Below are 14,761 nucleotides of genomic sequence, written 5' to 3' on the forward strand. Positions count from 1 at the left end.
AAATCAAACTACACATCATCAAGAACCACCTCTGGAAATTTCCCTTGAACCTGTTCTAAGGATGGAATGAGGTTAAGAGTCTGGCAAGAGGGTAAGGGAAAGGCAAATGTTTTTTCTTCCCCGAATTTCCTACTGTTAGAGAGACTAGGGCTGACCTACCAAGAAAAATAGAAGCTTAACACTTCTTGATGGTTTAGCCCACAGAATGTGGGCCAGAATTCTTATGTGTTCCTTGCTCAGCAATTTAAAGGAGTTCCTTTTTCAGATGATAACACCGAGTCTAAGCAAGAGTAAGCCACTCACCCAGGTCAACTAGGTAGTAAGTCGCTGAGCTGTTGCATTTCAGAGTCCAAACTCTTAACCTGTGTGTGTGATGCCTGATCCTCAGCTCTGGTTATCCCAGCAGCACCAGGGGATACCTGGGAAGTGCAAATGGAAACTGTACATTCTGATCCCCTGCGGGCCTCCCGGTCCCCTGCACCTTCAGTAACACACAGCTGACACCGGCATCACCTCCACCCTCAGCAGATGGTGCATCTCAGCGAGGGACGCGCTCCTGCGGGGAGCCCAGGGGACAGAGCCATTTGCAGTCTGTGGTCAGTGTTCAAGCGGCCAGTTGTCCACAGCCTTCCCAGAGGGCATCTGAGTTCTCATACCACGTCCAGCTGGCTGTGAGAGACGCTATTAAAAATCATCGATAAGTGAGTTCCGGCCTTTGTTCGCACCGTTTCTGTAAAGACCTGCCGAAAATGATTTCTTGTTCTTTGTTTCCCATCAACACAGTTAATGACTTGTAGGAACTGACCTGTTTTTTCCAGTTGCCTTTAGAGATTCCAACACCCAGGTGTAGTGACCCCTTTAGACACATCTGCAACAGGAGATGAATAGCACGGGGAAGTTTATGTTTGGACAGCTCTGTCATTGATATGTGTGTATTTGTCCCTGTGAAATATGATTTTTCATTTTTAATGGTTCTTTTTTCTTTCTTTCATTTCATGGGAGGGGAAAAGCCAAGCTACCAAGCAGCCATCAGATTCTCACAGCTGATGCCCATCACCCACTTGAGAAATCAGCAACCACAGAACCACCAGTCAACACTCCAGCCAAGCCCTTCACCAAATCTAATTCATCCTGATATCCCCGCACCCAACAAATGACCGCACACAGCAGGCCTGTAATACGCTGGATGGGCGAGTGAACCCATCCATCCAGGGGAGGAAGCCAGCCCCGGGTTCCCACTGCCAAGCTGGGGAAGTGATGCCCAGAGGAGGGCTGCCTCTCAGCCAGGCAGCAAGGGGAGCCCGTTCAGAATTCCCATCTCCTCAGACACCTAAAACCAGCTGCTGCTTCGCAAACATCAGCCAGGAATCAGATGAAGAATCCCGCCCACAGCAGAAGCCTAGAAAGCGAGGTTCCCATGTGTCCCCATCAGATGCAGCAACCCTTTAATAACACTCCAGACCCACGCCTGGGGACAGGTGTGCCCCTTCCTATCCTTCTTCCCTAAAGGTTTCCTAAAGGTTATAAAGAGGAGAACTGGTCTCTCTCTCTCTCTTGCTCGCTCATAAACAGATAAAAAGTCATGTTGCTGTTTTGTTTTATTTTCTAAGAAAAGAGTATTAACTTGATCAAAAACAGTTGGTCTGTGACGGAAAATTCAAATTCCCACCGACAAGCCACCATTCTGGGCTCCGGGATGTCCCTGGTTGTTTACGAACCTCATGGAAGCCATAAAAGTCCAACTACAAACTGCTGAATGGCTTCCTCCCAGAGCCCCCAGTAATAAATCCTGTCCCCTTTGAGAGCTGACATGTCCCCTTTGAGAGCTGACATGTCCCTTGGAGTCTCCGAGAAGAGGTGGGCAGGCGAGTTCCGGGCAATGAGGGGTCTCAGAGTCTCCATCGAGGACAGCGGTGGGCCCGGGGTGGGGGGTGGGGGTCTCTGTGTGTCATGTGGTATCGGGCAGTGGCTCCCAAGAGTTGGCTTGGGTGCAAAGCTTCTCAAAGGTGAGTGCCCTGGGGTGGTACCAACTGTGCAGGCAAAAGTGTGTGTGTGGCAGGGAGGGTGGGGGCGGGTGTTCACAGGAGGGTCACATCACCCCTTCTTACTCATGAGCAATGGACACCTCGAACCTCTGTCTGGGGCACTGGCTCCTTCAGAGAACGCTCTCCTCTCCGGGGCCCTGCGTGCATTTCCCTCCCAGCCCTCTCCCCTGGCCTCAGCCCTGGGAGTGAGAACATCTCAGGGAGCGTGAAAGAGTGGCCCCTGTCCCCCTGCCAAGGGGATGTCACGCCACCAGAATTTATGCACCAGCTTTCTTGTACCAGCTTTTCCCAGGTTTCCACCCCACCCATTACTGCCCCATTAGTTGCCATGTGTTTTCCCCTAACTGTCACCGGTCCACACTGCCTCTTTGTTGCCCTGCAACGTTCTGGCCCGCCCTCCCCAACAGGGGCTGAGCTTAAACTTCCCATTGTCAAATATTTCCTCGCTCTCTCCTGTCCCCCCTGCCCGCCTCTGCCAGGGCCCCGAGCCTTTAGTAGGACACACCCGCCAAAGGGCATTCTCTGCTCTGTGTGCACAGCACGAGTGGGCCCCCAGTTGCCTGGCGCCCCTCATCCGCCGCAAACACACTTCCCCTTCTTATTGGTATTCAGTCCATACCTTCCTTTCTGACCTTCCCTGCGTGGCCTCCTAGATCCACCGACAGAAGGCCCTTTGTTGAGGGAGCAGAGGGTGTAAACACCAGGGCTCCGAAGACAACGCCTGGACTTCAAAGGAGAAATGAGTCATTGCTCATCGCTGGGGTGGGGGGTCCGGGAGAGCGCTGAGCACCTCCAGTCTCAGGACAAACCTTCTGTGTCCTTTCACAGATCAGACATTATTTCCAAAGCTATTCACTGATTTCTATTGTTCCAAATTTGACTCCAAAACATGGGCCAGAATCCGGGGTCTGGTAAATATTTTGCTCCACAGTTTGCTGGAAGCACTTTGCTGGAAAGGATAACTTCCAACACTGGCTCAGGCCTGGGCCTTCCGGGCTCTCACGTCTGCCAGCTTCTCGTGTCTGCAAGCAGATCATCCATCCCAAACACCATGTGGGCCCGGCCTCTCCCGGCTCACGAGTCCTCCAAGGGTCCCTGATTAGACAGCTCTGCATCTAAAAGCACCGAACCCATCAAAGCCAGGCTCCCCCATCCTCTCAGACACTCAGTCCTGCCTTGAATTCTTCCAGGGACCAGGTGACAAGCAGAGCAGCCCACCACAGAACAAGCCTGCCTTGCCCAGAACAAGATCCACCTCCCCACACCTTCCACCACGGCACCCAGTTCTGCTTCTGAAACAAGTCACTCTCTTCTCCTGTTGACAGCCCTTCACATAGATTTGAAAATTACTCTCCGAGTTCCTGTCCGTTTGTTTTCATCACACCCAACAGCCCCCGGCCCCTTGGCTGTATCTCACATGAAACCGTTTCCACGCGGCTCCTGATGTTAGCTGCCCTCCTCCGCAGCATGCTTAGTGTCCCCCCCCACCACCACCTACAACAACACACAGAGCCTGGGACTGAACCCTGTTCTCTGGATGTGCTCAGGCCTGTCCCCTCCCCTGGAGCGGAGACCTTGCCTTTATTAATTCAGCCTAAGGCGACATTCACTCTTTCAGCCACTTTACCACAGGACTCATCCTCAGCTTGAAGATGACATAACAAGTGCTGCCAAACCATTCGTCGCTTTCAACATCATTTTCATATTTATCAATATTTAATTTCACCCAGTTCCTGGAGATCTTTTTTAAGCTTATTTCCATCGTTTTGGGTATAATGGCCACCTCTTTGTAGTTTTGTGCCACCTGCAAATCTGCTGAGCATCCCTTCTGTATGCTCATCCAATTCATTAACAACAGTGATAGAACAGGGTCCAGAGATGCTAATGACTTGCGCAAGGGATCCCAGCCAGACGGGGACAGAGCCAAATCTCGAACACAGGCGTCCTGGCTCTCAGTGCTCATTTCCATCACACTGCGCCAAAAAGCCCAGGACCCCTCAGCGTGCTGGCTTCCCACCCTCCACCCCCCACCCCCCCCACCCACCCCCCCCGCCTCCTCACTGGTCCACCCTGGCTGTAGACAGGAAAGTCTGGCTTCCCGGAAGGAGGCTGGGGAAACTGCCCCCTCACTGAAGGATCCTGGTTTGTTCAACCGGAGCAGCTTCCTGCAGCTCTAGCTCTGGGCTTTCCAGGGAGTCTCTTGAGTAGCTCACCCAGCAAACCAGGGTTGAGAGGGCCTTTCTCCAAAGATTACACGCAGATGGCCAACGAGCTTATAAAAGGATGACCAATAGCACTGATCATCAGAAAAATGCAAATTAAAACCACAATAACATATCCGCTCATACACATTAGAACAGCTACTATCAAAAAAACAGGCAGAAAGTAAGTATTGGTGAAGTGGTGTACCCACTAGGGAAACCAGTACAGCAGTTTCTCAAAATATTAAAAATAGAACTATCATAATATCCCACTTCTGAAGATATGTACAAAAGGATTAAAAAGAGGGTCTTGTAGAGGTATTTGCACGTCCATGTTTATAACAGCATTATCCACAATAGCCAAGAAATAGAAGCAACTCAAATGCCCGTGGCAGATGAATGGATAAACAAAATGTGGTGTGTGCATACAATGGAATATTATGCAGCCTTGAGAAGGAAGGAAATCCCTTCACAGGCTGCAGCATGCGTGAACCTTGAGGACATCATGCTAAGTAAAATAAGCCAGTCACGAAAAGGACAAACACTATCTGATCCCATTTATTTGAGGCGCCTAAAATACTCAAAGTTACAGAGACAGGAAGTAGAATGGTGGCTACCAGGGGCTGGGATGAGGGAACTGAAGAATTGTTTGTGAGGACAGAGCTTCAGATTTGCAAGATGAAAAAATTCTGGAGCTTCTTTTCATAATAATGTAAATATACTGAACACTACTGACCTCCTGATGCCAAGATCACCTGAAGTCCCAAAATAATAAAACCATGTGTATGTTCTAGGAAGGCCTTTTGATAATAAGAGCCTCAACATGAAAGCTAAGATTAGATTAAGCAGAGATCGATCAAGAATTCATAAAGAAGGTAATGCACTGTACCCAAGTGTTTATTTCTTTAAATCTTGCACTTAATAGACCATGAGTCTAAATGTAATGAGTTATAATTTACGTTAATATTCATGCCAAGTTAATCTAATAAAAAGACCTACATTATAGTCAACTCCTAAGGAATGCATTCTGAGAAAGAGGCTGTAGAAATTCTTCTTCCATTTATATGAAGTCTCTATCTCATTTTCCATCCATAAAACCAAAGAAAGAAGAGGCTGCAGGAGCAAAACTTTCAGGCAACAGGCTAAGCTGCCTGCCAACCCGAGAGTGAGCTGAGGCAAAATACGAAATGAGATAAGGAGCTCTGCCTCCCACAGAGAAGACAGGCAGGCCCTGCTCTGAGACAGGAGACCAGGCGGCAATCAGGCCCTCACCCCCTGCTCAGCCTAGAACCTCCTGCTGAGGCTGTGAGGAGAAAGGAGCCAGAGAAGCCCACTGGCCGGGGGCAACTCACGAGGACTTCCAGGACAGCAGACTGTCCTCTTTGTCCGAGTCGCGTGGCTGGATAGGGCATGCCCAACCACCACTCCATTCCAGGATGACTTCTGGGAGAGGATGGCATTCAAAGCCCTTATGCTGGGTGCACCATACAAATCACCCCTAATCTTCACAACAGCCCCAACCCCTCATTTTACAGTTGAGGAAATAACGCAGAGGTTAAATAATATGCCCAGAGTCCCATAGCTAATCAGCTACTGTGATCACTGGAGGAAAGAGAGGACTCGGTGCCAAGGAGCTAAGTCCAATCTGAAGAGCTGGGAGAGGTGCCCAGCCGCCCTTCTTCAGTGTCTGCTTGGAGCTGGGATGGTGTGTGTACTTCACTCCACAGCCCCAGGCAGGGAGGGGCCCAGCTGGGCCTTGGTCACTGAGGGGTGCCGTCCTCCAAAGGGAAGACCATACGGCAGACGGGATAATGGCCCCCAAAGAGGTCCACATCCTGGTCCCTGGAACCTGTGGACATCACCTACATGGCAAAAGCAGCTTTGCTGATGTGGTTACATAGGAATCTTTTCCCGGTTCCCTGCCAGACTGGGCAGGGACCCAGGCCTACCCGTGTCCTTGTTTCCCCAGCACGAGGGGGTTTGGCAGGGCCGGCAAGCAGTGTCTTTCTGGTGGCGGACATTGTCCTGAAGGCCCGGGAGGAGCGTAAACAGTGCCTACGCTTCGTCTGGGCCACCAGTTCCTCCCTCCCTTCTCTGACTTCTGGGCTCAGGGCTTTCCCGGTCTGTGTTGGGCCCCAACAACTGCCTTACCTTTCTCTATTTTCTCTATTTGCAAATGTTCAATATCATAGCAAAATTATTTAGGTGACTTTTGAAATGGTTTTTAAGACATCCTCACTCCCCTACAACTTTTTCACAACAGCCCCCACCACCCCACCTTCCACCCATATACGCCTCTCTGTTCAGAACCTTCTGGATGCCATGAATTCAGTTGGCTCCATGCTGATCTTTGTAATGCTACAGGAGAGACGGCGGCTTTCCATTCCTTGGAGCTTCTATAAAACGTCCCCAGCAGGGCTCATTCTCTGGGGTGACCCATCGCCCGCTCTTCCCTGCAGGCTCCAAGCCTTGAGTTCCCAGTATTTGTGAAGGCCTCTGTGGCTCTGAGGCACGGGGGGGGGGGGGGGGGGGGTTCAGGGCCAGGGGCTGCGGTGAGGACATTAGTCCATGCTGGGAGTGTCAGCCGCTCTGGCACAGGGATGTCAATCTCCGGCCAGCTGCCTCTCCCGCAGAGGTTCCTGGGCCAGCCCAGTGGGACTCTGGCCCTTTTCACTTGAGCCTTGACAGCACGCACGGATTTAATGATTGGAAAGCACTCTGGGAACCCAGGGTGCTCCATAATTGATGACTCATAATCCCCAAATTGTTCTCTGCACGGAGGCAACGCTGCTGCCCTTGGGAGGGTCTTTGTTAGTGTGGCTCTCGCACCAGAGCCAGGCTGGGTGGAGGCAAACAGGGGCTCTAATGGTTTAGAGGGGGGGTGCATGGGTCTGGGGTCAGGGGCCTGGGTTCGAGTCTCAGCTCTGATCCTTACTGCCTGAGACCTCAGCAAGTTACCTGACACTACATCCACAAGATCTAGGTATTTCCCTAAAAAAGTTTTCAAGAGTTTCAGGACATGGTGTGCATGAGTGGGTTAAAGGGACTGAAAATCCCACTTCAAGTGTCTGACCCAGCATTTTCCCAAACCCGAGAACGGGGGAAGCTTCTCTCCATCATTCACGCCAGAAACATCCCACAGACTTGGTGTCTCATGAGACCGAGCTGGGAAAACTCCTTTCTGGGAAAAGAGAAGACTGGAGGGCGAGCAAGAGCATCTGAAGGTGGCGGGTCTGGCAGGAAGGAGGCCCAGGCAGAGAGAGGGGAGGCCACAGGCGCCCCCTCCCTCACGCTCAGGGCCCTCGGCTGGCTCAGTCCCGCAGATCTGCTGCCTGGAGTGGACATGCACAATAGCGGGGTCACCTTCCTGCGCCGGGTAATTTCCCGCGGAGGCAAGACATCCATTTTTAACAGCTCTTCGTTTCAGCAGAGAATGCCCTCCCGCCTCTGAGGGGGGCTGGGGACCAGGATGGCTTTGTTCTTCTGACCAGTGCTGACAGTTTAATTAAACCCAGCTCGAGACGGGGTCGGCAGGGTCAGGCATTCTTCAACAGGGCTCCTGCGGAATATCACTTCCCCGCCTCTCCAGCCACCGGCGCCCTGTTAATGAGTTATCCCGGCCCTTCCAGCAGGGATATAAATAAGGGGAAATAAATGCCCTGGGCTGCCCTTAATCACCCACCCCCACCCCTTCCGGGACCAGCACAGACACAAAGCTTGATGTTGTCGGGATGCATATTGGTTTCAAGGCTAAAAAGAAGCCCAGAGGAACTGCGTGTCCAGAAGCAGCTTCCGGATGAGGAAGGGGATGCAACCAGCAAGAAGAGGGATACGAGGCCGCGGGAGACCCCTCTGCAGACACTCATGGGCTCCACACCCACACGTGGGCTTTGCTGCTGTAAGGGAAGCAGTCAGGGTCAAACACATCTGACACCTGTGGGCATCCACGAAACAACACCCCCACACATTCTCAGGTGATGCAGCTGACCCCACACCCAGGTAATGGACCAGCAGGGTATAACCACCCCCCATAGGGGAGCCGGGTCCAGCCAGGGAAACATCTGCCCCTCAGCCCACTCCAACCTGCTGGTAGTCAGAGGATGGCAGGTAGCTCTCAAAGAGCACTCCTCAAAGAGCTCCCAAACCCTCACCCCGGGAGAGGCAGTGCCCCACCAGTCTCTCTCACAAGCCATCACCCCAGTAGTATTCAGCACCTAGAACAGTGCCTGGTCCATAGGACACCCCCAGGAACTGTTGGATGAATGGGTGAGCAAGTGGTGGGTAGATGAACAGAAGGTGGATAGGGGAGAGGGGAGGAGGGAAGGCGTGGAGTGGGATGAGAGTTGGGTATGTGGGCAGGTTTATATGTGGGTTGGTTGGTGGGAAAGGAGAGGGCGAATGGGTGTGGGGCTGAAAGGGTAAATGGGCGGTTGGTGAGTAAATGAGAGGAAGAGTGGGTAGGTAGGCAGATGAATAAGTGGGGATTGTTAGATGGGAGGAGGGTGGGAGAGCAGGGAGGACAGGGATAGGTGGGTTGACTGGTGGCTGGTAGATGGGTAAGTGGGAGTACAGGTGAGTGGGAGTCAGGGTGGGGGTGGGTAGATGGTAGGTAGGTGGATGGGTAGGTGAGCAGGTAGTGGGTGCAGGGGATGGATGGCTGGTGAGTAGGGGGTGGATGGATACTATGGACGGACAAGCTTTAGCGTCAGACAGACCAGAGTTTACATTTGCCTCAGCCCCTTGGGCATGTCGAACCCTCTGAGCTTGGCAGATTCCCTCTGTCAACTACCTGAGCCTGTGCAATGGCTGTCCCAAGCCACGCTCCAGCTGCTGCCTGCACACCAGCCAGCAGGTGCCTCCACAGGTAAACCTAAGCCTCTCATTTAAAAAAAAAAAAAAAAAGCCTGTTGGGGGAGGTTCCTGCAAAGCGAGAGGATGGCTCCAAGTTAAGAGAAGTGAGGCTCAATCACACAGGAAGTGGAGGCAGGACCTGACAGTGGACCAATGCCCAGAGGGAGGGTGTGGGATCACCTTGGGCGCCTCTTCCAGTCTGGTTTGCCATCCTCTGAAGCAGTTCCCATATGGATTCATCTCACATTTCTGAGCATCTACTGTGTTCACACCCGACATGAAAGCAGGTTATACCTCTCTTGAACCCCACAAGAGCCTGAGAGGTAGATGTTATCTTTATCTGATAAAAGAGCAAATGGGGCTCAATGGGGTTCAGGGAAGCGTTCCAACACTACGCATCTGGCATTCACTTGAACTCAAGCTACAGAGGCTTCTCGTTGCTTATAAAAACTGGGAGGTCTCCTGCCATAAAAATAATGCATGCTGCTTATAGAACATCTGGGAAGCACAGAAAAGAAAAAGTCACCCAGCGACAACCCTGTGGGAATTTACAATCATTTTTATGTGCATTCTTTAGAGTGATTTATTTCGTGATCATATTGTTAATACAATTTTGCATCCTGGCTTTTGATATCACAAACACTTATCTGCATTACTTATGTCTTTCATTAAGGCCATTTTTGATGATGCTATAAAGATTCCATCAAGTACATACAGCATAATTCACTTAACCATTCCCCCAAAGTTAGACATTCAAATTGTTCTATATTCTTTACCATATTTGATATTTCAATATAGAAACAGTCTACATCTCAATATTCTACATAATGCTGCAAGGAACATGTTTGTGCCCATGCTTTATCATTTCTCACGATAGATTCCCAAACATGAGATTTCTAGGGCACGGGTTAAGCCCATTTTCAGGCTCTCTAAGGACCTTTGAAGGCCTGGTCTTGAATTCCAACCCTATCATCAAACTGCTCTGGGGTCCAACACAAATCACCTCTCTGGGCCACAGGTTCTGCATAACGAAAGAAATAGACAGACTAACCCAACACCAGGGGCAATAACCAGTTACAGGATTTTAACTCCTGGAAGCCTCACAGACAAAAGCAACCGAAATGTGGACCCCACCACCTGACATACTCTGTGACCACACCTTACCCGGAACATTTGGTCTCTCAGACTCGGTTTCATGCTGATTTAGCATAACGGCCTCTGCAAGGAAAGCCAATGATTTGCTCCAGATGGGAAGGATTAGTAATGGATCTCTCAGAGCAGAGGGAAGGTCAACAGGTGACAGACCAGAAAGGAGGCACTGCCTTCCCCCTTTCCCTGCCTCCTAAGGGAAGGGCGGGCTCTATAATATGACTGCAGGTGACCCCACAAGCCCCTACACAGCTCATTGGCCCCGGCGCAATCCCTTGACCTAAGGTGAGCCAAGCGGATTCTTTCCCCCAGAAACATGCGGTTGGACCTGAGACATTGGAGGGTCTGAGCGCCAAGGTCACAGAATGCAGGAGGGGAGTCAGCACTGTAGCCAACCAAAGGCAGGTGGAGCTGAAATGCTGCCCGTCAGCCCAGGACAGGGATGAGTAGAATAAGGTAGACATTAAGAAAGGACTGGAAATATCTCTCATACTCATGCCCAGTCCCAGCTGTACCTCGCTTTCTGTCCTAGGGAGCCAGTGAGTCTGCTGATTGCGCCCTTACACTAATACCCCACCCTTACTGTCTGTTTCTGGAACCAAGAGTGGCTGAGTGCTCCTCAGCCAGACCACTGGAAGCGGGAACAGAGATGTTCTGAAATGCCTGATGCTCAGGTCGATAAAATGGGGGTGGAGGGGTGGGGCAAAGATAAACAAGGTAGATAGATAGATATGTGAAATATATATAAATATATATGTATAGCAAGCATGTCAAACATATATATATACTGTACAATGGAATATTATTCATCTTGCCATTTGTGACAACATGGATGAAGCTTGAGGGCATTAGGCTAAGTAAAATAAGCCAAACAGAGAAAGACAAATACTGGGTGGTATCACTTACATATGGAATCTTAAGGGCTCGGGGGTGGGGGAAAAGGGAAAGGTTGGTCAAAGGGTACAAACTTTCAGCTTTGAGATGAGTAAGGTCTGAGGCTCTGGAGTATAAAAGAGAGAACACTGTAGTGTATAACTGAAGTCTGCTAACAGAGAACGTAAATGTTTTCACACACAAAAAGAAGATAAACATGTGAGGTGATGGATGTGCTAATTAACTCGATGGGGGAGCCTTTAACAATGTATACATTCTAGTATATCAAATCACCACAAAGTATGCTTCAAATAGCTTACAATTTTATTTGCCAACGATACCTCAATAAAGCTACAATTTTTAAATAAACAAATTTTAAATAAAATAAATGAAGACTATCAAAGCAGGGGACCAGAGTTTGGCAACGTTCCACTCCACACAGGCTCTGACCCTGGGTGGTGGCTGAGGGAAAGGAGCACATCTGCCCAGAGAGCGAGGGCGGCAGCTGGAAAGGCTGAGAGGCTTAGGAGGAGGGAAAGTGCAGAAGGAGACCAAGAGAAGAGACGTTAGGATGAATCCTGCAGAGAGAAGAGCTGTGAAAACGCCGCAACAGCAGCTGGGAGAAGGGACGGGAGGCACTGGTGCTGCTGGGCCCAGGCCAGCCGCCTGCCCGTGAGCAGCAACACCATGGACCCTGTGCGCCAGCCCATGGACCGCACGTTACGGAGGTGCCGGGGCTGCATCTGCCAGGAAGGTTCTGTGCCTTCAGCAGTTACGTCAAGAAAAGAAACGCGCACGCCCTGCGTGTGCCTGGCACCATGTCACAGACAGCCCAGCTCTCGCCCAAGGGTGGCAAAGACAGCCAAGGGAGCCATCGCTGAGGGTCACTGTGAGAGGCCTCCCGGCCAGGAGGACAAAGAAACAGAAAGTGACCAGACTGAAAATTAGAGTTCCATCTTACAGACAAGCCTTGAAGGCAGAATCGGGTGACACATTCTGGAGACCACTGGGCTCATCAAGAGGCCTGGAAATCATGACAGAGGTGGGAAGAACTGGCCCCTCAGCACGCAGGTAGCCCAGGTGCCACCTCCCACCAAGCCCCTACCCCTCAGTCTCACCTGCATCACAACTGCTTCTTCCTCCGCTAGGTGCTGCCCGGCAAGCGTCAGGAGGGACCAGCTGCCCAGCATCTCACGCGGTGCAATGGTGTTTCAGGTTTTTAATGACAACAACTAAGGGCGCTCAAAAACCTCCCAGCTCAAAATTCAAAAACCCAATGATGACCCTTCAAAAACCTAACGAGAGTTTATGATTGTTCTAGGTACTTACAGAAAGCAAAGCTGGGGTGGGGGGTGAGGGGGAGCCATAAATTATCAGAAAGCAAATTCAGGGCTCAAAATTTAAAAAGTGTTTCTACCATGCAGACTTTTCAATAATGGAACTGATTGCCCCAGGAGGTGGTGCACTCCCCATCACTAGAGGCAGGCAATCAAAGACTAATGGACCCTGTGCTAAGGAGCTGAAAGAGATTTCTTAGATAGGAAGGTCCTGTTTAACCCAAGATCCCACGGAATGAAATGTACGGTAGAACAATCACAGACACGCTTGGCAAATCATAAAGCAACAGAATTAGCCACGACCCTTAAAACTTGGAAGAAGTACATGTACAACAAATAAAAGTATGACATTACACACATTAACAAGGTCTACGTTAACAGACCCTATTACTCGGAGCTGAAAATAGAAATGTGCCCAAGAAGGACTTAGCTGAATGAATGAAAATTTGACCCACGGCAGGTTACCAAAGGCAGTGAGGGATGGGTATGAATGTCCACCCTGCAGCGCCGGGCCCACCCCTAGAGCCCCGCACCGGCAGAGGCAGCACATGGAACGCGGTGAACGTCAGATTCGGTCAGGTGCCTGCCATGGAGAAATGGCCCACACAGCACCTTCCGACAGCAAAGGCCTGACCTTTGAGACCCTGAGCAGTTCCTCCCCGTGAGGAACATGGGGGTCACGGGAAAGCCCCAACCCCACAGCCCAAACCCTCTCCCTCCCACAGGGTGAGGGATAAGAGCCCAGAGGGAGCTTTCTGGCCTCGGAGCATCACTCACAGCCTGGACAGAGCCTGGTTATGCTGGAACAGCAGTTCTGGTAACATGTGCAGCTGGTTCCGGTTCAGTCGTCTGCAAAAGAGAAGAGAGGAGGAGTTGGGGATTGCTGGGGGAATCCAGGAAGTCCACAGGGCTTTTCAGAAAGCATTGGATTCGGAGTCAGAGAACCCAGGGTTCAAACCCTAACATGATTGCTGTACAATCCCAGGGAAATCACCTTCTTTGGGCCTCAGTTTACTCATCTATAAAGTGGGAGTTCTGCCATCCAACACTTGGGGAGGATACGAGCAGAATATCTGTGAAAGCCCCCCGCCCCGGGACCTGCCATGGAGAGAGTGGGCGGGCAATAAGCAGAGCACCTTTCCTGCCATTACTTCCTCCCGTGCCCATCAGCATCTGCTCTTACAGCTGCAGGACCCTTTGTGATCTAAAAGGCCCCGATCGATCTCTCTCAGTGTGTGAGTTGGATATCTGAGTACACATGAAATATGAGGTCTCTCCCAATGGGGCAGGACTGGTCGCGTGTTTTGTTTTGGTTTTAAGAATTTTTATGAGTTTATTTGAGCCTAACTGATGACATACACTGGGGAGCAAGATATCAAATGCTCCCTGGACACATGTTTCTGGCTCTTTATTGTTCTTACGCACATTTGGCTCAGTGGCAACTCAACTTTTATTGTTTGCTTTTAGGCCTTCTTTCAAAACAAAAATAGCTTTATTGATTTTTTTAATTATTTATGGAAAAGCATGCTAAATTTTTTTTTAAGGCTTCAAATAGTAGAAGAAAACATGTTCGGCCACTTGCACGTTTCTGACTCAACAATTTGTGGGTGTCCTTTCATGCCAAACAACAGAGAACGACCCCTTCATTTGCAGTGACCGATTGCCTATGTTCACCATTCCTAGTTCCTCTAGTGGTGGACGGACAACTTCTCAGCGTAATAAAACAGGCGGGAGTGGGCAGTCTGGGTCTGGAATGCAGCCTGACGAGAAGACGTGCAGAAAGAAACTGGACTCGTCCCAGGGAAGCAGCAAAGTTTACCCAGACTTATCTCGCCACCTTAGACAACACACTCTTTTTTTTCCTCATTTTCTAAAGTGCTGCTGACATACACTATTATGTGAGTTTCAGATGTACAACACAGTGATTAGACATAGATGTAACTTACAAAGTGATCACTCCACTAAGTCTGTACCCACCGCTTATCGTTATTACAGTTCTCCTGACTATACTCCCTACGCTATACCTTACATCCCCATGACTAGCAGGCAACTAATTCTCTGGCACTGGGGTGTTGGCCTCCAGCCCATCAGGGGATGTGACACCTGTAAACTATGGAGCCTCGATACTGTGGCCCCTGGACCACCTGCCGGGGCATCACGTAAGAGTTGCTAAGAGCCCCACCATCTCAGGCTCTCCCCCAGGCCTGTAGAGCCAGTCTGCATTTCAACAGGATCCCCAGGCGGCCTGCGTGCTCAGCGAGGTTGGAGCAGCACTGCGGTAAATGCAGCCCCTGCCCTCCGTCTA

General features: G+C 50.6%; 1 protein-coding gene across 1 annotated transcript in view; it reads right to left on the minus strand.

The window, feature by feature from the left end:
- The window catches only part of SLIT1 (slit guidance ligand 1), a 151,287-nt gene that overhangs the window by 111,423 nt on the left and 25,103 nt on the right, over positions 1-14,761 (minus strand). Inside the window, exon 4 of the mRNA XM_081104895.1 lies at positions 13,234-13,305. Within this exon, the coding sequence (XP_080961021.1) occupies positions 13,234-13,305 (72 nt within the window). The remainder of the gene's footprint in view (positions 1-13,233; positions 13,306-14,761) is intronic.

Source organism: Myotis nattereri (genome assembly GCF_964212035.1).
Source record: "Myotis nattereri genome assembly, chromosome: 13".
NCBI classification, from domain to species: domain Eukaryota; kingdom Metazoa; phylum Chordata; class Mammalia; order Chiroptera; family Vespertilionidae; genus Myotis; species Myotis nattereri.